The following is a 27,607-nucleotide window of genomic DNA, read 5'->3' as shown; positions in this document are numbered from 1 at the left end:
AATGTATAAATTTAATGCAAGTAACATTAAACAATCCATTCTTACTACAAATGTTGATTGCAATGATTAAGTATGCTGTATGGCCTTCCCAAATGGCATTTTCTGTGGAAACATTAAATTATAGTTGTCAGTATGGTGTATATTTCACTGTTTTGTGACTTGAATTATTTTTTTCTCTAAGCCAAACATAAATTTGTAGTCTATAAAATCTCTTCTGATGATGATGAAATGAATGTAACTAGCAAAGATAATTTAATGATATAATCCAGTATTTTTTCCACCACTTCTTCAGTTTTGTTTAAAACCTGCATGGCATTATTAAGGCTTCTTGTAGAATGTTTGGGGGAGGGGAATGGCAAGAAAACACCAGACACGGTTATATCTTTGGCTGAAAGAAGCAATTATGTTTAATTAATTGAAACCTCTGATTTTCTTTAGCGTTAAATAGGTTGCTAAAATACGGTAGGGAGTTCAACGAGTGAATACTGCTCTTGTTTTAAACAAAATCTTTAAAAAGACTTTGTGAGGTACTTTGGTGTTTAATACATGAAATGTAGTTTTATTAGAAAATCTAAAGCTGTATGTCAATTACTAAAGAAACGTAAGCAATCATCATCTTCCTCTGTCTGGTGACCTTCACATACAGGGTTGTGTTGGAGAATGCAGAAATGAGGCAGTTGTGAAGAAGCAGAATTCTCATTTACGTTTGTGATGATTTCAAAGTAAAGCTGGTTTAGCACTAACTTGTAACTTTGCGCTGCAGATGGGGAGTTGGTAGCAGAGTAATTGGGATGGGATTTAGAAATAGTCCCTGTTCTTAGCTGGTTGTGCTCTGTGAAGCTTCTGAGCGTTCCTGCACCAAGGGCAGTGGTTTCACCCACCTGCATTTCCGTCCCTTCGTCTGGTGCTGCCCGATGTGCTGGGATGGTGTGGAGAGCCAGAAAAAATGCAATACTTAAATGCTCTTGTTTTCTTACCAACCGTGTTGTTTTTCTGAGTGTTAGGAGAGTGTTACCTTTTCTTGCTGTGCTTCGATCTCCGAGTCATAGAAACATTTTGGTTGGAAGAGATCCTCAAGATCACTGAGTCCAACCATTAACTTGACTCTGGCACTAAACCATGTCCCTGAGAACCTCATCTATGCATCTGATGAGGTACAAGAGCCAGTGTGTGTCCAGGTGGCCAAGAAGGCCAACAGCATCCTGGCTTGGATCAGGAATAGTGTGGCCAGCAGGCCCAGGGCAGTGACCGTCCCCCTGTGCTGGGCACTGGGGAGGCCAAACCTCGAATCCAGGGGTCAGTTTTGGGCCCCTCATGACAAGAAAGCCCTTGAGGTGCTGGAGCGAGTTGAGAGAAGGGAACAGAGCTGGGGAAGGGGCTGGAGCACAAGTGTGATGGGAGCGGCTGAGGGACCTGGGGGTTCAGCTGGAGAACAGGAGCTGAGGGGAGACCTTCTGATCTCTGAACTGCCTGAGAGGAGCTTGGAGCCGCGGGGGGTTGGTCTCTTCTCCCAGGTAATAAGTGACAGGATGAGAGGAAATGGCCTCAAGTTGTGCCAGGGGAGGTTTAGATTGCATATTAGGAAAAATGTCTTCCCGGAAAGGGTTGTCAGGCATTGGAACAGGCTGCCCAGGGCAGTGGTGGAGTCACCATCCCTGGAGGGGTTTAAAAGACATGTAGATGAGGTTCTTAGGGACATGGTTTAGTGCCAGAGTTGGGTTATGGTTGGACTCAATGATCTTGAGGGTCTTTTCCAACTAAAATGATTCTGTGATTCCATGGTCCTATTCTGTCCAGTGAGTTTGCTTTACTCCCCACTCTTCATTCTGGATGGGAATGAATTTGTGCAACGATCTCAGATGCTACTGAGACATTCATGTCCTTCCCACTTCCAGAACACGTGTCCACCTTCCAGCAAGCTCACCGATGGCTGTACACATGGATGGGCTTTTGTGGTGGCTGAAGGGAGGAGTGTAAGAGAGTTTCTTCTGGTCACTGTGCAGTTTATTCTGGTTTAAATATTTGTGAAACTTGGGTTTTAAGAAACTACACTGGAAGCTCGTAAAGTAACAAATAACTGAAGGCCATGCTGGCTTCCATCTTGCCTAAGAAGGATTTTACTTATTTTGTGAGTTATGTGTATGTTGTCACTGCTTATGGATGAGCAGGGAGGGGAAGGATAAACTTGTATCCCTGCGGTTTTCACTGTCCCTGTGATTTTCAGCATTGTCCTGAAGATATTTTGCAGGGTTGCCAAGGAAAGTCCTTCTGTCCATCATCGCTTCTCACTTTCCTCTTCCCTCTGTCTCCTTTTTGAGAGGGGTTTTTTTCAGGCTTTGGTTCGAGCCTCATTTAAATTCTTCTTTTCCTCCATCGCAGAGACAAAACTGGTCGAAACACAATTCGAAGGGGGTCTTCTTGTTTGTGGTCCAAGACAGTGACTCCTCTAGCAGGAGAGCCACACATGTAGACTCAAAAGATGGTTCCAGTTCTCTGCACATTGTCCTCTTTGACCCGTGAGAACCAAAGGTTTTGCATGGTAGAGTTTATTTCATAGCCCATTTAGCAGATCCTAGTTGTGCAGAAATAGTATGGTTAGATTTAAGCATTATAAGAGGCTGTACAAAACGAGGAAATGCTGCTTTTGGAATGATTTAATGACTTAACCAAAAAAACCACCTTCTTCCCCCGATATAGAACTAAACCTGAGCCTTTCAGAGTCTTCTGTGAAAGAGGAACTGGAGCGGTTTTCTGTTTTGGGGGGACAAGGGGTGCCCGTGTGCCGGCATCCCCATTCCCGGCCCGTTGGTCGAGTCAGTGGTTGCCTGGGAGCTCCGGGACGTCGGAACCGCCGAGGTGCCCCAAACCGCTCCGGATTTGTGTACTTGGAATCAGCAGCTCCCAGGGTCTCCTGGGCTTTCCGTCAGCACGCGGGCGAGTCGCCAAGTAGCCTGAAAATTTGGGAGGCGAGGTGCCAAGCTCTTGGCTCCCTTTCAAATGGGCTGCTGAACAGCTGGGAATCTGGATGCTTGGACTTCTCACCAGCCCACCGCGGTAGTTGCTGAGGAGCCAGGCAGGGAAAAAAAGCTGGAATTTGTGGTGCAAACCTCTCTGCTTTCTGTCAGACCTTGGCTGAAATTGAAACAAATCTGCTAGGTGTTTTAGTTTTGACGTGCTCTCCTCACCTGATGACTTTTTTTAATGTGACGACATCTTGTCTTCTCTCATGACATTTTATATTATGTGTCAAAATATTTGTTTCACTGGAAATAATACGTGTTTCAATGTAATTCCTCCACCATCATTATTGTTCTATAGAAATTTCTTCCAAGGATGCTCGGAATGGATTGGTATCTGTTTAATAGTGTATGTAACTACTGGCCAAATTTGGATTGTGTTCTCTCACATCTATAGTTACATCCTATGTGGAGCCAACAGGATGCTCGTGGCTTAAAGTCGTGCTGATATAACGTATTCTTGGACCAGTAAAAGTTTGTTATTGTATTTTTCTTGTGAGAATCATCAGAAGAACTTGAGGCCAACTGGTGATTCAAGTGTATGTTGTTGAGAACATGACCTACAACAGGAGACAAGGGGAGGAAGCTTCTGATTTGTACCACACTCAAATCATGGGTTAGCTTAAATGTTACGTAACTTAGTGCTGGCAATTATCCTTCAAAATGAAACGATTTAAATACTGGATAAAGTTAAAACTTTGAAATTTGAGGAGGGCTTTCAGCTTAAAAAGAGTTTTCCTTTCTTATGTTTGCAGGCCTCGGAGTAGAGGAAAAACTGCAGTGGAGGATGAAGACAGTATGGATGGTTTGGAGGCAGCAGAAACAGAAAACACTGTGGAAACAGGTAATGAGAATGTAGTGTTGATGCTGTCTGGCTATTGCTTCTCTCTTGGAAATGCATTTAATTATGCAGGACTTTGGTAGACAAGAGCAATTACTTTAATTTTGTAGTACGAGATGTGCATTTGCACAGATATAGAAGGAAAAAAACACCTATATTATTTAAACCTGTATTAATTAAAGCTATTTGAACCTATTGCTTTCAAATAGTCTAATGGGAATGCCTTCATAGTGTGGTTAGGTAGAGACTTTTTCTGTTTTTTCAAGTCTGTATCTAACAAAAATACAAGCTCTGAAGCAGTAGCTGCTATTTTGAGAATACCTGCCGAAATCTAGTATTACGTATTGACCTTCAGCTAACTACAGATTATATACCAAAGGGATAACCAAATGTTAATGCTTCCTACTGCTGCTTAGAAAACAAGATAAATCTCTGTTCTCGCTTTTGTAAATATTTGTTCTGATAGTACCCAAACGCTTCAGTTACCAGCGGGATCTCATTGTTCTGGACCGAGGGCTGTTGTAACAGGCTGTGATTTCTGTTCTGGCAGGTTAAGAGTCTAAAGAGACAAACATGAGCCAACACACAAGCGAAAGGCCATGGTGAAGATCTGTCATCCCTTTGCCAGGCACATGTTGTAGCCATTTGCCTGTTTCTAACCGGGGACTGAATATGTGTAGAAGGATGAAACCCGCCAGGAATGATGAAGCCATGGCCAATTAGCAGAAGTTTGTTGGTTTGACAGAAATAAGCCTTAAAAATGCATTGGGACATCAGGGCTTATAAATTTAATTAGGTGGCCCTATATGTGTAACGTGGTGCTAAGAGCAGAAGCTGACGATCAGGGAGGCAGTTGCATGGAAATGCCGCCGGGTTGAGGGAGTTGTTGAATTACTCTCGTAGCTGGTGAGTAAAGGAGGTAGAGTTGTGAAGTCCTCGAAGACAAGGACTTGCACTTAGTGTAGATCCATCTGGAGAACAAGCAGAGCATCTCAAAAGGGCCGTTTTGCAGCAGCATCTTATATAGGCCGTACAGTAATATGGTTGTGGTACTGAAAGCTGTAGAAGAGGAAGCTGAAATTCTCCAGCGGATGGAGGACGAGCTCGGACTGTATGTGCTGGTCTCTTGCTTCTTACTTGCCAGCTGGTGGTGAAGGCTTTCTGCTGAGGCCTCTGGGCTTTGGGGGGTCTCGTGAGTGTTTAGTCACAACTTGGGTTGAGTTCAAGTGTTGTTAATGCTTTGTGGAGGGAGTCTAGATTAAAGCTTGACACAAGAATAACTCATCGTTTTATTCTGTCTGTTGTTTTTCTGCCCATGGTAGTAAGGTGCTGGTGGTAGTGAACTTGGATGGTTGTTTGCAGCTTCTACAAGTAGTTAATTATCAGTTACTGAAGTTGAAAGTGAAAAAGTTGTAGCAGGAATTTGTCTGTAGAAAAACAGAGTAGGGGAAAGGAAGGCTGGTTCTAATTGTGTCCTATATTTGATTTATTACTCCTTCTATCCCATGTACTAGAAACAGCCTTATGAAAATCAGCAAAGGGGACAGAAAGTGTGATTATAAGTGGCAAGTATTGTAAATTTTAAATATGTTTTTAAAAAAAAAATCGAAAAGAAATCCAAATGTAACAACTGCTAGTACGCTACTGCGTAGGGAATTTAGTGATAGCTGTAATTCTTTGGCTTTACATATCATTATTAACAAAGTTCCTTGACAGAGATCTGAGAGCAGTTTTGGCTTTGGAGGAGAGCGAGACACAGATAATTGTTTTTAAGGGCTCTGAGGGTGCGTTCAGATAAGTCTCTCCATTATCCTTCATCAGAATCATCCCAGCTGTCACAGAGGGGGTGCTGGTTTCGGAGGGGACGGGCAGCGCGGTGCTGGACATCCCGACGGACAAAGACTCCGCCAGGTCTGTGCTGGGGGTGATGGACCTTCAGTGCTGAGCCCACGGTGGTTTTGCAAACCGTCCTCTTAAGTGAGAAGCAGCCCAGTAAAAATATGTAGGTCTGAAATCCCATTCTTACAGGGGGAACCAGAATAGACATAAAAGAGCATTATTGTCTTGAGCAGTTTGATAGAGCCAGAATTGCAATTACATTATTTTAAGAGTTGAACACCATGTGGCTCGATAGAGGTTTAATCGTATTAATTGAAAAGGCTGCTGCCTCTAAAACTTATTTGAAGCGCTTATCTGTGTTATTAATAAAGTGCGGGAGAAGGAGTCATCCTGGTTTGTTGCTCCATGTAAAACCGAGTTAATCAATTTGAAGTGTATTCGTGTTCTAGTTTATGAATTTTTACTTTGACTAAGAAGGGTTTTTCTTTTCTTGCAAATAGTGGACTTGCCAACAATTTGCTGTAGTAGTTGGCAAACTGAAACGTAATATAGTAATACTACAAACCAGCATGAGATCATCTGAGCACACAAAAATGCTTGACATGCGACTTCTGACATATTTCGAGTGTCTCTATTTCTTGCTTCTTTTCCATTAGTTTCATTTACGTGTCGAGTATAATCAGGAATTTTTCTACTGTGTGAAGTTCTTGTTTCTTGTTCATTTGGGTTTGGGAGGTGGTTTCTGTTTTATTTATGGAGTCCAGCAATACTGGTGCTCTTTCGTGAGGCACTATTTTAATAAAATGAGAGAAATCCATGTTATTAATGTTGTATTTAAAGTAATGAGCACTAGTTTTAGGGAAGGAAGCAATGTGGGAGGAATGAGAACTCTCCTCACACGGAATGAAAAAGGAGATACAATCCCATGTAATCCCACCTAGAATAAAGATGTGTTTTCTAGCCACTGAATCTTTTGTGGGGAAAAAAGCAAGTTGCGGGGGGATGTAGGTACTAAATAAACGTTATTTCAATTCGTAATGTTAACAGAAATGTTTGCTCAATAGAAAAAAAAAAGGCCAAAAATTCTTCCTGAAATGTCTCTGTAGTAGCGCTAAGGCACGACTGTTTTAAGGCCAGTCCAGGAAACGAATTGCTGCCCTTAACAAAATTCTGTAATCCCGTATGTAAAAAGCGGCAGAACTGAAGCAGAGCAGGGTGAGCCGTGAGCTGCTCTGATCGTTTCAGCGAGGGTGATTTTCCCCGCCAGCTGCAGTGATTTCGGAGTCCTGCCCGCTTTCTGCCAAGCGCTACGTTCGCTTTGGTATAAATGAAGGTAGGATTCTAAAGATGGGAAAGAGAGAAGGATTTGGAATTGGCAAAAGGAAATTTTGGAATTTGGAAAAAATACCCGTTTGCAGCCAAATCAACTTTTTTTGTAAAAGATGGTGCTGGCAGCAACTTCTGTGGAATAAGCAGAGTTTCAGCTTCTCATAAACCCCAGGACAGAGTCTTTTGCTTTGCCTACCAGCCCCGTCTCTCCTGCTGATTTCTTGGGTCTTCCCTCAGTGACCATTTTCCTTCTCAGCTTCATACTGGTCTTCCCATCTGCCCCTTCATTTTTCTTCCCGGTGGTTCCCAGCAGGGATGTTTCACTGGTATTTCTCTGTCCAGCTGATGTTGAGCTTACCCAGCCCTCCCATCATCTTAGCACCTGCAACATCACAGAATGGTTGGGGTGGGAAGGGACCGCTGGAAATCATCCAGTCCAGCCCACCTGCTAAAGCAGGGTCACCAGAGCAGATCGCACAGGAATGTGTCCAGATGGCTTTTGAGTATCTCCAAGGATGGAGAGTCCACAACCTCCCTGGGCAACCTGTGCCGGTGCTTAGTCACCCTCGCAGTGAAAAAGTGTTTCCTGACGTTCAGAGGGAACCTCCTGTGTTCCAGTTTGTGCCCGTTGTCTCTGGTCCTGTCAAGACCTTCCAGCCATCACCACCTTCCACCTTTCCAGCTATCAGCGAGATAGAGTTTATTGTAGAATAGTGTGTTCTCCTCTAGGTCCCCTCGTACTGCTCCTCTCCATAAGAGTCGTTTTCTTCTGATGAGTGAGTCTCTATAATGGCCAAAAAAACCCCAAACCAAAACACGAAAGTTTGGAAAAGATGTGCCCGTGTGTGCACACCTATATGCGAATATAAAATTGGTTATCTAAAGAAAGAAATAACAAATAGGGCCTGGTAAGATTATCGTGGGTTTGGTGGCCCTTTGCTATAATACGAATGGAGCCTCGGCTTCTGCTTCTTTTTCCCCATCTTAGTTTCGGCAGTTTTCTATACTTGGTATTTTCTTGGTTCTGCATTTAAATTGACTGAAACTGGGTTCTGTGTGTTAATTCTTTGATTATTCCATCTTTTTTTGAGAACACTTGTAAAATATTCAACTCCTCCTAGAATCCGTAACCCTTCCCGTCTTTGTCTCACTTAGAAATCTTAAGATTCAGACTCTGATCTGGGATAAGTGCGATAAAATAAGTTTATTTTGACTGCTGAGTCTTTTAGGAAGCTCATAGTGTATCCATCAAGTGTTCTGTATGCTGTCTATGCTATGTCAACCAATTCTTAAAATAAACTGATAATACATAAAAGAATCTGTATTATTTTATCAACGGATAGCTCCTTGCCTGAGTTATTTTCGTTAGTAATGTTATTTTCAGACGCAGTGACATTGCCCGGCAAGTTGATTTGCCTTCCTCTAACCAGCCTCTTTCGTCTGGGGGCAAAGCACAGAACCAGAAACAAACACTCCTCCGTGGAGGAAAGTTCCTTGTGTAGAAGCTGCCAAGGAATTTTGAACTAATTCAGAATCTCAGCAGCTTTGAAGCAGCCTGAAAAGCACTTGTCCAGAGAATAAAATTATTGCAATATCCTACTAGAGAAAATAAGAGCCACCTTTTGTACCAGTATGAGTTGTGCCGAACAGAACCTCCCACTGGGACAAGTAAAATACACCTGAGAGCAAGTCCTGGTTTGGGTGAATCAATGGCCAAAGCTCTTGTCAACTTCTTAACAGCAAAGACCTTTTAAAATCCACTTCGTGCTTTTCAGACACTTTGGCCTCATCACCATGTTGCTTATAACTTCTAAAATTAATGAAAGGAAGACTTGACACTACTGAGGACATTGCCTGTAGATTAAAATTATCCACAAATATTTGGGGCAAATATGTGCTTAAAAATGCCCTTAAATATATTTTAAGGCAATTAATATTCCCTGTACTCATTATAAAAGGAGTAATTCCTTCTTCCTTGTGCAGCTGACTCCTACCTGTCTGGCCACTTGAAAAAACAGCAGAACTGAAGCATCTTGTTATTATTACAAGCATTTTATTATTTTTTTTTGTGTTCTGGTAAATCCTTTGTAATAAGGAAACCAGACACAACAGGATGTTATTTGGTATTTGCCTTGAAATCATTATAGGCTTACCTGATAATAGCTTTTATCATTATGCATGCTTAAAATGGGCCATTTAGAAAAATCTCTTTTTTTTTCCTCTGACTGATATCTCTGTCTCGGGTGTTTTGAGGGTAGGTAGAATATTTTATAGTAGGTGGAATCTGTTATCTCCAAATAAATTCTCACTTCACTTGAGTTTTTTTCATTGTTATTTCTGAAATTGCAACCTTTTTTTTTTTTTTTCTTATTTATTCGATACTGCTTTTGTGATTTTGATATCAAACTACGCTTTGTTAAACGTGACCAAGAGGTTTTGGAAGGAGTTTTCAAGGGTCCAGAATATTTCACGTTAACGTTGCCGCCGTGATATTAGCGACACGATGAGGGAATTTGCATTGACGTGACCAGTCAAGTATATTGAAATAGCAGCGTGTATTTTGTGTGTCAGACGCTCTTTTCCTCGCTGGAAACGGTGCTTTCTGTGTATGTTTTAGTTCTACGGACCCGTCTTAATTTTTGGCAATGCCGTGTTGAGGCTGACTTTGCAATTTGGTAGAAGAAATAGTAGAGAAATTGAGACCCCAGTCCCACCTCATTAAAATCACAGTGTAAGCCAGGTTTGCTTTGGAGTCCCATAAGCATCTGCCCTGGTGGAACTTTTCTATGTCAGGGACAAGAAGGAAGAAAGTAGCAGGTAAAATAAACTTACTTAGGGCAATAAAAGACATACCCAACTGCAAGGCACTGAAGACTGACCATAGAAAATGAAATGACTCTTAAATTCAGTAGCAGTGCGCGTAAAAACACATGGCAGGTGGAAATCGCCATCCTAATCCTGCATAAACAAAAATCAGCTCTGAAATAGCTGTTGCCACCTGAGCAAGCGCTACTGCGGTTCTTCTGAGAATTGCAGTAGCTTTTCTAAGTCAAACAAGGAAATAAAATTCTAAGAACTACTGGCAAGGGGATAAGGGAAAAAAAACCCGAACATTAGTGAGGTTTTTTTTTTTTTACTGTTGCTTTGTAAACCTGCGGCGTGATGGCACTTTAAATGCCATGGGCAGTTCTGCTTCCCCTTCTCCAAAAGGCCGAGCTGCAATGGGGACGGTGCAGGAAAGTCAAAAATAGCTCCGTGCGGGGATCAGTTAAGGTAAAAGACTTCAGCCTGAAATGATACGACTGAGGAGGAATTTAATAGGGTCCTACAAAACGATGAGGGATATGGAGAAAACGAACAGGGAACAATGACTCGTTTTGCAACGCGAAAATTAGGGGACATCAGGTTACGTCCAGAGCACAAAGGTGCGTTTGTGCTTGGCATCTGCTTAATTTATAGAATATATTGCTACTGGGTGCTTTGAGCACAACAAATTTTACACGGGTTTCAAAAAGACCTGGACAAATTCATGGAAAAATAATCAGCTGAGTGCTGTTGAATAGCAGCCCTGGCTTAGGAAGTTCCTCGGTCGTGGATCCCTGGGAGCTGCTTATCCATAATATGGTGTCTTTTGGTTAGAATGACCAAAATTGTTATTTAAGTGGGCCTACATTGAAAACTGTGTTTTTATTTTATAACCAGTACAAAACTTGTGCAAAGTTATTTTCTGTGCAAAATATTTTTAATAAATAGGAGTTCTATTCGATTGAAAAGTGTCAAAATACACTCTGAAATGTACGAAAAAGAATAATCTAGGCTTTCTTCTCATCTCCATATAACAACTGTCGCAGTAAGTAAATCACTGCGATGTCCTTCAGATAGGAAAAAATAGATAAGTGGCGGTTTTAAAAGCGAATAGAACATATGCAGCACTTGCAGAAAACCCAACAAAACCCTTCTGATGCAGTTGTATGTTTTGTTGTTTATCGTTGTGAATAAAAATTTACGGTGTTGACTTAAGATGAAGAAAATACGCCTGTGTCCGTGGAGAAATGGTTTGTGCCGGTGGTTATTACTGTCGCACTCAAACTTCAGGATGGTTTTTTTTCCCCTTTCTCTGCCATGATTGTGTTTTTAGCAGGCGAGAATAGACGGGGACGGACTCCATGCAGCCCAGGCAGTAGCTGTTCACAACCATCACCGTTGGTGTGTATTTTGAAATAATTTGGCGTGTCTGGAGGGGCCCCAGGTGATCTGCATGGGACCGGTTACCGGCAGCGGGTCCGTTTGTTCCCTGTGTTCAGCTGCTCAAACCTACACACGTGAAGTTATTGTATAGGAAGATATCTGCATGTGAGTGATCGCTCTATGTCTCAGGCACTAGCAGGAAAGGTGAATTTTAAATTAAATTGTGTCCTGAACCGTAATGGAGTTATGAACTCTGACTAGTGGAAACTTGTTTTGTTCCTAAGTTGGGATGGTGAGTGAAACTTGATAATTATAGAACTAGATAGGCAGTTAGAATTCATAATTTACATTCCCTTGTTAAAGCTTCTTTTGATGCTTTTGCTACACTGACCTGGTTTCTTTGTCTGTCTAAGCTACTAGAAACTGGAGCATTTTGGTGGTGTTTGTACAAAACCCCCTTGTCCCGTTAGCTGTTTTCTGATGCAGCTTTACCCCTTCTCTGTGCAAAAATAAGAATGGCATCTGCTGGTTAAAAGCTCGTTATTCCCTCTTGCTGAACATCACAGTGAGCAACAGTCGAGACCCCTGGAATGTCCCCGCAGTGTTTGGTGATGCCGGTATTTTCCAGCTTGCAAAACTTTCTGGTCTTACTGAATGTTTTGGAAGCTCATGACATTTGCTTTGCTGTCCGCGAAATTAGCAGTAAGTCTGAGAGTAGAGACCCAACCAGTAAACTGGTTAAACAGTCAAATGGTTGCACCTAAACAACAGTGGAATATTTATTTTATGTTTACAGCAGCTGCTTTGATTTTTTTTTTTCTTTTTTTTTTGGTGTCACTATATAATGATTATTATCTCTTAAGATATTAAAGGAGCTTTTAGATGATTTTGGTGGTAGAATACTCTCACAGTATTTTCAGTTTCTGACTTGGAAAGTATTTTCTAACTTAAAAAAACACACACACACACAAAACTTTTGGATATACTGGTGTCTTGCCTTTGCCTGATTGCCGTAGCAGAGCCCACACATACATCTGCTCGTCTTGCTGTAGGTTTACCCAAGTGGCTTGCAGCTAGAAAACAGAAAAGAATTCTTTGTAACAAAAGAACATTTTGGATCTTTAGTCAGTGTTGCTTCATCACATCCCCAGAGGAATCTGTGGTCATGTAATAAAATCCCAGCTGTCAGCGTCCTTCCCAGAGCCCGCTGTGGGGGTCTGCAGGGAACCACGGCGGGGCTCACAAAACCCGGGGCTTCCACCGGTGAGATGCATGTCCCGTGTGTCCCCCGTACGCGGGGAGAGGTGTCTGAGGCAGGAAAAGAGGAAATTTTCAACACAGTTATTGCTCTGAACACCGTAAATCTCTAGTAAATAAGTGGACCAAGCTGCTATTAGGAAGGTGGGTATTCCACGTGATCGACAGAGTATGGTATGTGCTATTTGTTATTTTCTTTGATTATTCACCATGTTCTGCTCTAGGAAGAAGAATAAAAAATTATTAAGAGAATAAATTTTGAACGCTTAAAATACAGCACCTTCGTAGAGATTTTTTTCTTCTTTTGAAAAACTCCAAATTACTTCTTAAATAGCATGAAAACTAAAGCTTGTCTGTGCAAACCAGAGCCCAGTGTATACATATTTTTGGGGGGTGATTTTTTTGTTGTTGTTTTGTTTTGTTTTGCTTATTTGTTACTATTTTGTATCTCCATCCTTGGAGATGCTCAGAAGCCCTGTAAGCCTAGTCCTGGCCAGCTGGCCCAGGGTGGCCTTTGCTTGAGCTGGGGGCTGGACACGGTGGCCTCAGGTTGCCCTCCAGCCTCAGCCGTCTGAGTCTGTGAGCAGTACACAGGCTGTAAAGTGTAGAATCATGGAACAGTTTGGGTTGGAAGGGACCTCCAAAGCTCATCCAGTGCCACCCCTGCCATGAGCAGGGACATCTGCACCAGCTCAGGTTGCTCAGAGCCCCGTCCAGCCTGGTCTGGGATGTCTCCAGGGATGGGGCATCCACCACCTCTCTGGGCAACCTGGGCCAGGGTTTCACCACCTTCATTGTACAAAGTTTCTTCCTCATGTCCCGCCTGAATCTCCTCTCCTTTAGTTAAAAACCATCACCCCTTGTCCTATCGCAGCAGGCCCTGCTAAAAATTCTGTCCCCATCTTTCTTACAGGCCCTTCTAAGTATGGAAGTCTCACCTCTTTTGGTGGCCCATGTGGACAGGAACTTTACTTCTTGTACTTTTGGGGATTTCTTTTAACCTTAAAAGAAAAGAAGACCTTTCTGTCCTCGCTAGTCGGGGGGGAAGAACTGCGGATGGAATTGTCTTAATTAAAAAGTTTTAAATGCTATGTTTCCTAGTATTTTAGTAGGGGATAGTGGCGTAAGAAAAGAACTTAGAATTTGGGAATTGTGTAATTAGCTTTTTTTAATTCTCATTTCCCCCCACCAACTCATTGTACATGGGCAAGACCTTTGCTTTGACAGAAACGGTCATGAAAATAGGATGCAAATTAAAGCCTTGTATATGAATCTACAAATGAGCTTCACATTTATTAATCATTTGTGGTTCCTTCATGCCCAGAGGCTTCAAAGTGGGATGCCATAACGAAGTCTGATGAACGTTCATTAAATCCAGTGCAAAGCAGTTAACATGTTGTGCCAGATGCTTCCAAGCACATCTCTGAGGCGGCGATGAGGGCACCTGCTGTCCCTTTGACGTGTCAATGCCCGACTCCATCTCCCAAGAGCTGGGCTCATGAAACGCATAATTCTGTTCTTCCTGAATCTTCTGTCGGAAAACTTTCACAAAGTTGAAGTATGGCACACACAACTAACGCAAACTCTGTTTTCATTCTGTTTGGTGGGCACCGTGTTTTCAGCCTTCCAACAGCATATTGAGACACCGTTTGGTTCCTTGCAGAGACAGCAGCTGAGATGTTGTTTGTCTCATTTAGGATAATTTGGGTCCCTTCTTTCCTAGAGAAGCAAACAGCAGGGGGAAGAGCACCATAAGGATGTAATCTCATATAGTTGTTGTGTGCAGAGAAACAATCTGTATCTCCTCACGCAGTCCAGAGTTTTTGAGAATGAGTTAGTGCCCGTGAACTTTGCCTTTGCAGTGTAGTGGGTGCCCAGTAATGTATAATGAGATGAAAGCTGGCAAAGAATAAATGGCTTTTGCTTACTGGAAAGTTTCTGCAGGCACACAATGAAGCAGAGTTCCCTTTGTGAAGTTTAACTAGGTTTAATAAAGTCGCCAAGATGGATCAGAGCAAGGCTGCGATTTCTGGTGGTCTTCCTTCAGCATGTGGTTGTCCTGGGCTGTGTTGTGGGTTTGGCTTTTAGCGATTTGGTGTTTGCCTGTCTTACAGGTGTTCATGTTTTGTGCTCTTTCTTGAGGCTGAACTTAGAAATTTGGGGGTTACTTGCATAAAATGATCCTTTACACCCAACATACTTTGAAAACGCACTGCAGTCCATTACAGATTTCTTCACTGGACGCTGCCTGTTTCGGGACTCCTTGTCCGGGAATGATTTCAGGGATTGTTTGTTCACACATGCCAAAAACTAAGGGCGTGGGGTTTTGATTTATTCTGTTCTGTTTTCTGTACAGAGACATTTACTATTACAAGGGATGTATTACAACAGGATATTTATTTGGTGTCAAATGATTGTCGAGCATTTTATTTTTTGTTCAGGATATGTTAGTGGAATGGATTTAACATGACCTATTTCGCCTTCAGACAGGTAGTCATTTTTGGATGTTTCAGATGCCCCAAAACATTTCAGATGGAATCGCAGAATCACAGAATGGTTTGGGTTGGAAGGGACCTTAAAGCTCATCTAGTTCCAAGCCCCCTGCCATGGGCAGGGATACCTTCCACCAGACCATGTTGCTCAGAGCCCCATCCAGCCTGGCCTTGAACATTTCCAAGGATGGGGCATCCACAGCTTCTGTGGGCAGCCTGTTCCAGAGCCTCACCACCCTCGTGGGGAAGAATTTCTTCCTTATATCTAATCTAAATCTACTCTCTTTCAGTTTAAAGCCATCACCCCTTGTCCTATCACTTACATGCTCTTGTAGAAAGCTTCTCTCCAGCCCTCTTTAGATGTTGGAAGGCTGCTATGAGGTCCTGTGTTACTGAATAGTTTCACTGAAATAGGTGAAGCAATTCCAGTTTACTCCAGTTCGAATAAATATCTGGCACACCCAGTCATGAACAGGAATTTCTTATTCTGTTTTTCTTAATTTTGTGGTTCTCTTCACTATATTTTAGATGCCTTCATTGGGGGTTTTAAACATTATACATTGTCTTCCTAAATGAGTTCACTCTAGGTTAAAGAGTAACTTTACTTCAATCTCTGTAAGTCAGACAACAAGGATTTCACCATCTTCATGTGCTCTAGTGAGCGTATTATTTCAGTATTACAGACCAAGCTGTGCAGTTCTATGTTCTGAGGATTTTCCTCTCTTTTATTGTCTTATGAATAAGATTAAAGCTTGCAGCAGGATTTGTGCATACCCACTCATCTTGCAGCTTCTTCTACCCATCCATTTCTCCACTTGAAGCCTTTACCATTTGCAACGCTTGAATATATTTTGACATGTTGTGTATTAGTTTGTTTTTTTTTTTTTTTAAAAAAAGTGAATATACCTTCTGCTTAAATCTTCCAAACAATCTGTTCCTTTAGCTGGACTTCTTCGAAAGAGCTGTATGTATTGGCCTCTTAGCTCAAACCTGCGTTCACTGGAAGTTTTAGGAGGTGTGTGACCCAGGTCCTGGGTCTGGCTCTGCAGTGGGGAGAGATGCAGCAGCCTGAATGGTGACAGGAGGAGGCAGGAGTGTCTGAAGCTGGATGTGCCAAATGATGCCTGACAGAGTCCTAGGATTTTTATCTTATTTAGGTTTCAAAATCAAAGTATGGAGGAGTGCGGAAATAACACATTTTACTGCCTTGACCCTTGTTCCTGTGCATTCTGATGCTCTCGCAGCAGCGTGTTGCCGTGAATTCCTGGCAAATCCTGACTCGCTCCCTGCAAAGGAAAGAACCAAATGGGAGGAGGATTTAAGTTCCACAGACAGCGGCAACTTGGTGGTTCACGTTTCTGAGCCGAAACTGACTTTCTAAGCAGATAGAGGCATTATCAGCCTTAAATATGTATATTCCTGTCTAACAACTAATCCAAAGTAAAAGAACATGGCAAAAATTGCTTATATTCCCACAGTTTGGAATGAACTTTAAGCTGGCTTAAAGCGTGTCCTTCCTTCCTTCGCCTCCTCAGCCCTGTGCCAGCACAGTTGGTGCGATCAGGAATGAACTCGTGCAGGGAATCGATCGAAGTTAACGCTAATCTGGGAGGAAGAAATGTTTATTATACCCCAGATTCGTGTGCTGACCCCGCTGTTTGTTCAGGGATGACAGAGCAGGTGCACAAGAGGAGATGTGGGGAGAGCGAGATTGTCTAGAACTGCAACCTCATCTGGAAAGGCTATTAGTGAACAACACTCCCCCTGCCCCATTCCTCATTATTGCACATCTTTAGTTCACAGTGGTACATGGGCATCACTTTATAAGTATTCAATTTCATGTTTTAGCTAGATGTGAAGGATATTTTCCTTCTCTCTTAATTTTCTTGTGTCTGAGAACATGGTTACGTGGGTTAATATATCTATAAATAAAAATGGGTGTTTGCAGCAAGTGGATGCTTTTATAGTCTAAATAAATAAATATTATTCTGATTTTTTTTTTTTTAACAGAAGTCAAAGAGCAATCTGCAGAAGAGGATGCCCAGACGGAGGCGGAGAGCACCAAGCAGCTAACACCAGTCCTTCAGCGCTCAGTGTCCCAGGAGTCTGCCAGCTCCACCGCCTCCGTGGCTGTGGAAGCCAAAACCAGGTGAGGGACGGAGGGGGCGGGTGCTGGGAGCTGGGTGCTGGGGTGCAGAGCGCTCGGGGTGCAGGTTTGGGACCCGCCACTGGTGCTTTGAGGTGCTGGCAGCAGCACCTTGGGCTTGAGACCAACAGAGGCTCCACTGGTGTATAGGGAGATGAAGGTGAAAAGCACGTTTCTCGAGTGTTGTCCTCAGACTACACTGGTGAACCCTTGAATTACAGTATGTTAGCCATTTAAATTAAAACAGACATAAGTGATGGGAGATAAAATGTGATTACCGAAGCTTTCTGAAGTTCCAGCTTGTGTGTCTGTATTTTCAGGAGCAAAGCAAAACAAATCTCTTGTTATTTCTACTGTGTTCTTCCTTGTTTCAGAATTTATAATACAGAAAATAACTTCTGTGGGATTTTTTTTTTTTTTTTTTACTTTTTATCAACACAAATTACCCAAAAAGCAGTGAAAGTATTCATTACCTTTTTTAAAGGAAACCAGAACACGTTGTTGGTGATCACTGTTGAAACAGTATCACAGAATTCTAGCAGAGCTGCTTTGTTGAAGCCCTGATAACAACTTTTAACCCAGTAGCGGGTCTTTTCCCCTGCAGAAATTGCTGTTACCTGTTACCAGGGAGTTACGGGTGTGATTATATTTTGACAGACTTGGAGAGAATTGTCATCATCATTTTGCTTTCTCCTAATCCAACACGGGGCATATTTTCCTTGCACAAAAAATCCCTTCATCTACTTGCTGTGTACATAATTTTCATGTTTCACATGCTCACAAACTTCTTAGGTTCCAATAGGTACTTCCCTTCTTACAGACAATTTCGCTTAAATAGATCTTGTGTGTATACCCGAATGCAATACACAGAAGAATTTCTGTTCTTAATGAAATATTCTGAAGCTGATATTGAGTCGCAGTAAATACGTGGACCAGCTTGAACCGAACAGCTGCTTTGTTTCTTTATTTGACCCTGTTTTGGATCATTTGCAGAAGTTTTAGTGCTGTTTCCTCCACTTTCTGTTCTTCTCAAGGTTACTTTCTTGCTGTTATCATGACCAGTTGATGACAGCGCTTTCCTCAGCCATAAACTTGTTTCTTAAAAGCTGGAGAAGAGTCTTCTAAAAAAACTTCTGCGTGGTTCTGAACCAGCCGCATTTGCCCTCAACTCTTCCTTCCAGCTGGAAGTGTTGACTGATTAGTCAAGATTTAAAGGCTGTTATGGGTTCATTGCTTTGGCCGATCAAAGCATTAAAAAGCTAAATAGTATTAATTTTTAATTATAATAAGTGATCAGACCTTGTCTCTCACATTCTGGAAAGAAACCTGTTAAGGAGATGCAAAAAAGTTAATTGGAAGTCATAGGTGTCTCTAATTGCAGGTAACTTTGGTTCCAGACTTAGACGCAGAATTGATATTAGTTGCAGAAGTCATTGATCTCCTCGTAACAATGGGGGGAAAAAATAGATATCAGGGGTCTTTTTTCGGCCTTGTATCTTGAAACTTGGCAGAAGAAACCCTCCTCTGGTCCCTGAGTTCTTCGTCAATCGTGTGTATTGTGGTCTATGGGGTTCTGACACTGCCACCGAGCCCTGCAGGGGTAGGACTGGGCTCTGGGTGACTCAACTCCGTCCTCTTAGGGGAAAGTACATGTGAAATAACACATACTGGTGATGTTTGGTTGTGTAACGGTGGGAGGAAACATATCAAGATTTAGGATAAGGTGTGATTGCATAGAGACTTTAAGCTTGTAACTTGGGGAAGTGGTTTTGAAGCTGATTTCTGAATTAATCATACTCATTAGCTTCATCTCTTCTTTGGTAAGTTTTTCTGTTTCTATTTTATCATATAAGTGACTTAATCCAGTGGAAGTGTTTATATATTTAGAAATAAATTTAGGTATGTGAGACATAGGATAATTATGGAAATATATTATAACAGACAGTGCAGAAATTGCCTAGAACACAGAAAAGAGCCAAATCCTCCACCAGAAGTAGATGCAGGTGTAGGTGGAGCTACTTTGGCATCACTTTTTTCAGAGCAGAGTAGAAGACAATTCTGGGTTTCTGTCTTCGGCAGTGAAGATAGAGGAGATAGAGAAGCACAGGACACAGGGTATAAAATTGAAGTCTTGTACATGAAATAATTAAATAATTTGCTGTCTTGACTTCAGTAAAGCATTTGACACAGTCTCCCACAGCACCCTCACTGCCAAACTGAGGAAGTGTGGACTGGACGATCGGGTGGTGAGGTGGACTGGGAACTGGCTGAAGGAGAGAAGCCAGAGAGTCGTGGTCAATGAGGCAGAGTCCATTTGGAGGCCTGTATCTAGTGGAGTGCCGCAAGGGTCTGTTCTGGGGCCAGTATTATTCAAGATATTCATCAGTGACTTGGATGAGGGAACAGAGGGCACTGTCAGCAAGTTTGCTGATGACACCAAGCTGGGAGGAGTGGCTGACACGCCAGAGGGCTGTGCTGCCATCCAGCGAGATCTGGACAGGCTAGAGAGCTGGACGGGGAAAATTTAATGAAATATAACAAGGGCAAGTGTAGAGTCTTACATCTGGGCAGGAACAACCCCAGGTTCCAGTATAAGTTGCGGAATGACCTATTAGAGTGCAGTGTAGGGGAAAGAGACCTGGGGCTCCTGGGGACAGCAGGTGACCGTGAGCCAGCCCTGTGCCCTTGTGGCCAGGAAGGCCAATGGGACCTGGGCGGGGATTAGAAGGGGGGTGGTTAGTAGGTCGAGAGAGGTTCTCCTGCCCCTCTACTCTGCCCTGGTGAGACCTCATCTGGAATATTGTGTCCAGTTCTGGGCCCCTCAGTTCAGGAAGGACAGAGAACTGCTGGAGAGAGTCCAGCACAGCCACAAAGATGCTGAAGTGAGTGGAGCATCTCCCGTGTGAGGAAAGGCTGAGGGAGCTGGGGCTCTTGAGCTTGGAGAAGAGGAGACTGAGGGGTGACCTCATCAATGTTTATAAATATGTAAAGGGTGAGTGTCAGGAGGATGGAGCCAGGCTCTTCTCGGTGACAACCAATGATAGGACAAGGGGCAATGGGTATAAACTGGAACACAGGAGGTTCCACTTAAATATGAGAAGAAACTTCTTCTCAGTGAGGGTGCCAGAGCCTGGACCAGGCTGCCCAGGGAGGTTGTGGATTCTCCTTCTCTGCAGACATTCCAACCCGCCTGGACACCTTCCTGTGTAACCTCATCTGGGTGTTCCTGCTCTGGCGGGGGGATTGGACTGGATGATCTTTCGAGGTCCCTTCCAATCCCTGACATTCTGTGATTCTGTGAAAAACAGTGATTTTAACATAGTAGGATGTTCAAATTTCAGTATCTGAGACATGAGCCAAGGTTTGGCTTGTGTGGCATTTTTCTCTGGATCCCTCCTGAGACTGGAGCTGAATTAAGAACATTCAAGAGAAAGGCGAGAGAGAAGATGGTCAATGTTGGAACCTTTCTGAGGTGGGACATGGGAGTCCAAGAGAACTATGAACTGCAAATGGGATTGGGGCGGGGAATTCAACAACAGATTTAGGATTAGTGCTCAGAAAGCAATGTACTAAAACCCATTAAAATAAACAGTATCTGAGCCACAGTGGGGCAGGGAGGCTGGGAGGGGTGAGGCGGGTGTGTGTGCTCAGGAATGAGTGAATTATTGACCACATGTGGGGACGGGCAGCAACGTCAAGTGGAGATAAACTGTCAAGCCTGGCAGCGGTAAAAGTAGCACTGCCAGCTCTTATATATCATGAGCGTCATGGGGCTTGGAACCTTTTCCTTTGGTTGTTCTCTTTTTTTCTTTTTATAAGCCTTGTGAGAAGCTTCTGTCAGCCCAGGGCTTATGGCTGAGTGGAATCCAGGTTCTTGGAACGGCGTTTTCTCCCTGGGCCGGTGCTGCCTGCAGAGCGCAGGGGAAGCACAGCCCCTGGGGCGGGCGAGCAGCCAGAAACCCGCCGTGATTCAAGCGGAGCCACGTCCACCTTCCTCCTCTGCTTCCCACATCAGCATTAAAAGCTAACGAGAACGGCCTAGAAACACAATTCCGTAGCGGAACAAAACACCTTTTTGCTTTCTGTCTACTTTCAGAGACTGTAAATTGCATTAATTGCAGTTTTTCAGTCCTTTCGCCATAATCATAAAGACGGAATGTTCTTAAAATAAAAAGGTAGAAGCTGAGATTTTCACACAGCTTGTTTGATTTTGGTACTTGAGTCTGCTAAATATCTGCTCTTATGAGACTGACGTTAAAACTACAAAATAACAACCTGGCAACACACCTTCCGACTTTCCTGCTTCGCTTGTAATTGGACAAAGCACATAATTTTCATTCCAGACCAATTGCACTATTCCCTCTTATTTTGTTGCTGCTGCTAAGACCAAATTTGGAGTCTGGAGGTGGAGGGCTGAGGGGCTTTATCCCACTGAAAAGAAGTGGTTGGTGAACATCTCTTGATTGTGTGAACAAAGAAAATGGTGAAAAAGTAGCAGCGAACTTCTTTATCTTTGTTCCTTTTAATTTTTTTTTAATCTTCAAAGAAAGTACATTACAAAACTTGCAACACTGAGTGGAAAAAGAAACTGTGGAGTGACTGAGAGATTAGATAATCTGGAGAGAATAACACTGCAGTGATGGAAGGAGAAACTGGATCTTTAGGTAGGAGGGAGTTAGATAAATATTTAATATTAAAAATATGTTTAGGAAATTGTTAAAGTTGTAAAGTCAAGCGCATACTTTAGAAGGTACCAGTGTTAGGATTAATATTTTGAAACTCTGATTATTTATTTTCATGCGTATGTCTTACGATACAGCTTGTAGTTTTACATTAATGTTTTTCTGCGAGAATTCTTTCTGCAGGGAATGGACCTTATGCACAAAACAGGGTACTTGAAATCATTGCGGAGTTTTAGCTTTACGCTCTCGCATCTGGATCCATGAGAGCATTTACAGTATCTTCCTCTGAAGTCAGTGATTGACTTCTACATCTGCAAAGTGGAGAGAGCATTTCTTTGTGTTACAAAAGTAAGTTATTTAATAATAGTGAAGTAGTATTTCATCCTTATGTCAATGACCAGTCTAGCCCAGAATGGAATTACTGATTCGGCTTGGGGGGTACAATTAGAATATTGTCAGTAGGTAAAGACTAAGACCACACACAGAAAAATGAGAGAGAAGTTAAATATTTGCTGGTCGTCCATCCTGTCTGTTCATGCATTGGCTGGGGAGATGGTCTGATGGAGAATTTTATGACAGGTGGTTGTTAAAGGAGCCCTATCTCAGATTCGTAGGGCAGGAAGGGACCTTTGGAAGTCATCTGGTTCACCTCCTTCTCCCAAGCAGAAATCTACCGCTGTCATTCCGGACAAAAGTTTACATAAACTGCTCCTAAGCCTTACAGTCATAAAAACTCCAGATCTTCCCTAAACAGTCCCTTCCAGTCTATTCTTTGTTTTTACCAATGGAAACACTTTTCCTCACATCTAACCCACATTCTCCTCACTCTGGGTTTATCCCATTACTACTTGTACCATCTGCCAAGGATAATGAAGGATGGATTTGGCTCTCGGTTTATTTCCCCAGCACGCTTTACTTCGTAACAAAAATCCCAAATTTGTTCCTACTTTCTCTGTAGATGATGTTTACTTGAGCTCGGAGTCTTCTCGCTGAGTTCTCTCCAGATGGTCTGCATCTTTCTTGGAGCACAGAGGCGTATTCCACAAACGGGGCCAAAGAAGGGTTACACAGACAGCCTAAATCCTATCTTTTCTCTCGGTTGAACTATTGACATTGTGACCATAATGTGTTTAATGCTCTCATGTAGAACTTGTGTCTTGTGGAATTTGTCACCCACGATCAATGACATTCATGACCAGGCCACGCATGTTCAATGACATTCATGGCCTTCAAGTTGCACTAACCTTCGTTCCTTGAATTAATCTGTTACACAAGATGGTCCCACCACAGAAACCATACTTCGGAATGTCTCCTGCCATCTCTGAGCAGGTGCTCCAGGTTTCTGGAGTCCCACTCTCAGCCTCACAGATGTTTTTAGGCAGTTTTTCTCTCTCCCATCCTACTACGGCTGCTTGTGTCCACCTGGGTCTGTCCTGTCACTGGTGAGCAGCAGCTCCAGCACTGGCAGGTCAGGGCTGTTGACTGCACAGATTTTGTTTCCTTTGAGAGATGGCAGTCAGACAGACAGACAGAACATCCCATGAGCAGGGGTTGATGGCTGGCAGTCTGTCAGACCGTGCTGAAGGACTGACACCGGTACTTGTTGCACAGTGTCCTGTGTAGACCAAGCTCAGAAGTGGGTGGGATGTCTGCTTTGTCAGAGAATTGCACAGAGACGTGTTCATTGCAGGCGATGGTAAGAGTCTGGGATCTTTAGTTCTGTTCCAGTGTTGAGTGAATACAAAGTCTTCTCTCAGTTCTTCCAAACGTCACCTTTCCTGTTTTTTTTTTTCACTTCCAGCTTTCTTTATCAGACTCTTGCATTTGCTCATGTTGTTGACTCCTTATCATATTCCCATTCTCTTTTTATAATCTTAGTCTCTGTTCATCAGTTCTAATCATTGTTTCAGTGTCCACTCAGTTGTGGTTTCTTCTTTTTTGGCTCTTCCCCTGATCTGTATTTTCCTTCCCTCCACCTCCAGTGGCTCCCAGACATGTTTTTGTGACATATTTCTTCTTACTCCTTACTCCATTTTCATGTTCATTTTCCTTGTCAGCTGAGGCTGAGTTCTCTTCATGCTTCCTTTGGCTTTTGGTGTGATCTATATTATTCCCCACAGTCAATTGTCCAGTTTACCCATCACCTTCCATTCCCCTCGCACAGCAAACCCTCTGTTGTGCCCTGCCCGCTCATTCATTGTTTCTTCCTTCACTTCCATTTCACAGCTGACTGAAAGTACAGGCAGTAGAAGCCAGTGAGTGCCCAAGTGGCCAAGAAGGCCAACAGCATCCGGGCTTGTACCAGCCCTAGTGTGGCCAGCAGGCCCAGGGCAGTGACCGTCCCCCTGTACTGGGCACTGGGGAGGCCAAACCTCAAATCCTGGGGTCAGTTTTGGGCCCCTCACGACAAGAAAGCCCTTGAGGTGCTGGAGCGAGTTGAGAGAAGGGAACGGAGCTGGGGAAGGGGCTGGAGCACAAGTGTGATGGGAGCGGCTGAGGGACCTGGGGGTTCAGCTGGAGAACAGGAGCTGAGGGGAGACCTTCTGATCTCTGAACTGCCTGAAAGGAGCTTGGAGCGTGGAGGGGGTTGGTCTCTTCTCCCAGGTAACAAGTGATAGGACAAGACGAAACAGCCTCAAGTTGTGCCAGGGGAGGTTCAGGTTAGATATTAGGAAAAAATTCTTCCCAGAAAGGGTTGTCAGGCATTGGAACAGGCTGCCCAGGGCAGTGGTGGAGTCACCATCCCTGGACGGGTTTAAAAGGCGTTTAGACAAGGTTTTTAGAGACAGGGTTTAGTGCTAGATTTGGGTTATGGTTGGACTCCATGATCTTGAGGGTCTCTTCCAACCAAAATGATTCTTTGCTTCTGTAATTTAAATGACAGAATCTGAACTGACAGCATCCCTAAGCCGTAGTTGCAGAGATGATCCCTGTGCGTGTCTCTAACCTTTTCTGGAAGGATGTTTGTTCTCGGAGTGAGGATGGTGCATATGGAGTCTGCTCGCACATAGGGACTGTGAGAGGATGGAGTGTGCTTAGTGAAGAGAGAATTTTTGAGCTTGTAGCTTCGATGTGCTAAAGCTTTGCTCAAACACGTGATCTCCTTGGTAAGGTTAGAAACAGTTGGAGGAACGAGTTTGGACTCATTTTCGTAGGGTTACAGAAAATGTATCTGTAACTTCAAAAATGAATATAGTAAAACTTAAAAAGTTTCACAGAGCAGCAGAAAGGTTGATCAAAGACATGGAGCAGCTTTCCTGTGGGGAACAGCTAAGTAAGCCAGAACCCTTCCTCCTCTAAAAGAGATTGGGGGAGGAAGATAAGAGACTTTCAAAATCACAAGTGGTATGGGGAGGGTAGCTGTATGTTGACTGTTCACTTTCTTTTAATTCAAGAAACTGAGGGACATCAAATGAAACTTTTAAGGGTCAGATGCAAAATACAAGGAGGCGATTCTTTTCGCAGCGGATAGTTGTCTAGAGTGGCATGGAAATCCTTGCCAGAGGATGTTGTGGTTTGCTGAAAATTCGTGTGAGGTCAAGAGCAAACTGAGCAGGTTCGTGGAAGAAACCGCGATTTACTGAATATATAGGAATCACAGCTGATACAGGGAGGCCTTGAATTACTGGGAGGTACGGGTAGTATTATACGTTTGCCCCGTGCATCTGTTTATCGTATTTCTAACACTGACCATACGGGGCTGGTGAACCTTTAGTCTGACCCAGCACCCTTTTGACTAAAGAGCCCCCACTCTGTTTTATTTCAGTTCTTCTGTAAACATATTCCCAAAGAAAAAATACAAAGTTTGGGTTTTGCAGAACAGCATTTTTTTCCATTCCCTAATGCAACTGAATGATTTTGATGAAATTTTCTTGAAAAACTGCTTTTTAAAGGCAACTTGATAGATCATAGAATCATTTCAGTTGGAAGAGACCCTCACGATCATCGAATCCAACCATCACCTAAATCCAGCACTAAACCATGTCCCTAAGAACCTCGTCAAAACACCTTTTAAACCCGTCCAGGGATAGTGACTCCACCACTGCCCTGGGCAGCCTGTTCCAATGCCTGACAACCCTTTCCGTAAATAATTTCTTCCTAATATCCAATCTAAACTTCCCCTGGTGCAACCTGAGGCCATTTCCTCTCATCCTATCACTTGTTCCTTGGGAGAAGAGACCAACCCCCTCCATGCTCCAAGCTCCTTTCAGGCAGTTCAGAGATCAGAAGGTCTCCCCTCAGCTCCTGTTCTCCAGGCTGAACAGCCCCAGTTCCATTCTATATGGGATTTTTGTGGAGAGTACAAGTCAGTTCAGTTGGACATTAAAGAATTATTTCTAAATGGACTTGAAGTAGCCTCGAAATTCGCTTTGCATAGCATTGGGATGCTAGTATTGCTTCCTGCATTTAGGGTTCGTGAAGTCCTAACTGAGCTTCAAACATTTAGATTAAAGCTGACACATACCGTTGATGAATAAGAGCATATTTTCATATTTTTTCAAATTTTAAAATATCAGTGAAAGGTGTTGTTTTTGTGGTGGTGTTTGGAGGGTAATGTTTTCTCTCTTTCAAATAAGAAGAGTATCATTAAGTTGATTATATGGCTGTAGAACTCCAACCGTGCTGGTTTGAAAAAATTGGAAAACAATTATTGTCTAATGAGGTTTAATTGCTTTATGCAAACTTAAAGTTTTAAAATTCTTCACCTGAAGTTCATATGAACTCCCTCCCGCTGTCCTTTTTTTAAAGGAATTGTGCTGCGTAAGTTAAATACTCATTTCAAAATCAGCTCTGTAACAGTGTCACAGTGTCAAACCATTCCAAAATTTAAAATTGTTCTGTAATTCTGCTCCCTATTGGAAAGAGAACACTTTGCACGTCAAACACTTATAAAGCTTGCAGCTGAGAACTTTAGCATCTTCCTCTTTGTGGTATCTCCAAGTTGCTGTTTTCATCCTCCACTATCCTTTGTATCCTTCATGCTGAAGGGTGATTTATTGGGTTGTTAACCCTGTGTCAATGTGAAGTTGCTGTACATCACTTGATGTGTTCTCCTCAGGAGTTTCCTTTCAAGCTTTTGCATTATTGAGGTCCAGATATTTACAGGATGTTTAAATGAAGCTGAAAAGCCTAATCTAAACCCCTGAGTTTTAGAATAACTTCACCTCTGTGAATATCTCACATATATTAGAACTCACACTGATGCAAACCCCCAGCATTGTTTTAAGCCAGAAATAGGGTTTTTTTTTTTTGCTTTACATGCAGCTTTCAGGTCTTGAATTGAATTTGCATAGATGATACAATGGTGCCTCTTCACTAAGAAGAAAAACAATTTACTCTTTAACACAACGTAAAACAAGAGTGAAGCCAAAGGTAGTTTGTGCATTAGCACAACTTGGCATAGCTAAATAAATAGTAGGTCCCCTGTAGTGTTTAATTTAGCCTTTTAACATATGTTAAAACTGCTAACAGGGTTAGGTGGGAGAAGAATTCTCAAGGCCAATTCTCATCAGTCTGCTTTGGTAATCAGTACAAACGATGCTCTGAAGCTCTGTTTTGCTCCCAGATATTCCATTTTATTGTGCTGAGCTTAATTTCAATCATGAAAAATAGATGTTAAAAACATTTAAAATTTCTGTAACACCTTTGCCGACACAACCCCAGGTTTTATGCTTCTCAGTTTCACCTTTCAAAAATGCTAAAGTGTGTGTGAAAAAGTCATCCTGAAGGCATTTCCAGACAGAGGAAAATTATTGCATAATTCCTTTAAAAACAAACAAACTAGTAGCAAAAATCAAATGATACCCTCTTCACCT

The 27,607-nt window shown here is 42.7% G+C and overlaps 1 protein-coding gene across 12 annotated transcripts in view; it reads left to right on the top strand.

Annotated features, from left to right (window-relative positions):
* The window catches only part of KMT2C (lysine methyltransferase 2C), a 199,161-nt gene that overhangs the window by 49,078 nt on the left and 122,476 nt on the right, over nt 1-27,607 (top strand). For all 12 annotated transcript variants that reach the window (XM_065627531.1, XM_065627535.1, XM_065627534.1 and 9 more), the window contains 2 exons: nt 3,773-3,861; nt 16,974-17,112. In XM_065627531.1, the coding sequence (XP_065483603.1) occupies nt 3,773-3,861; nt 16,974-17,112 (228 nt within the window). The remainder of the gene's footprint in view (nt 1-3,772; nt 3,862-16,973; nt 17,113-27,607) is intronic.

Source organism: Caloenas nicobarica, chromosome 2 (genome assembly GCF_036013445.1).
Source record: "Caloenas nicobarica isolate bCalNic1 chromosome 2, bCalNic1.hap1, whole genome shotgun sequence".
Classification (NCBI taxonomy): Eukaryota; Metazoa; Chordata; class Aves; order Columbiformes; family Columbidae; genus Caloenas; species Caloenas nicobarica.
This window is presented reverse-complemented; position numbering and strand designations above follow the sequence as displayed.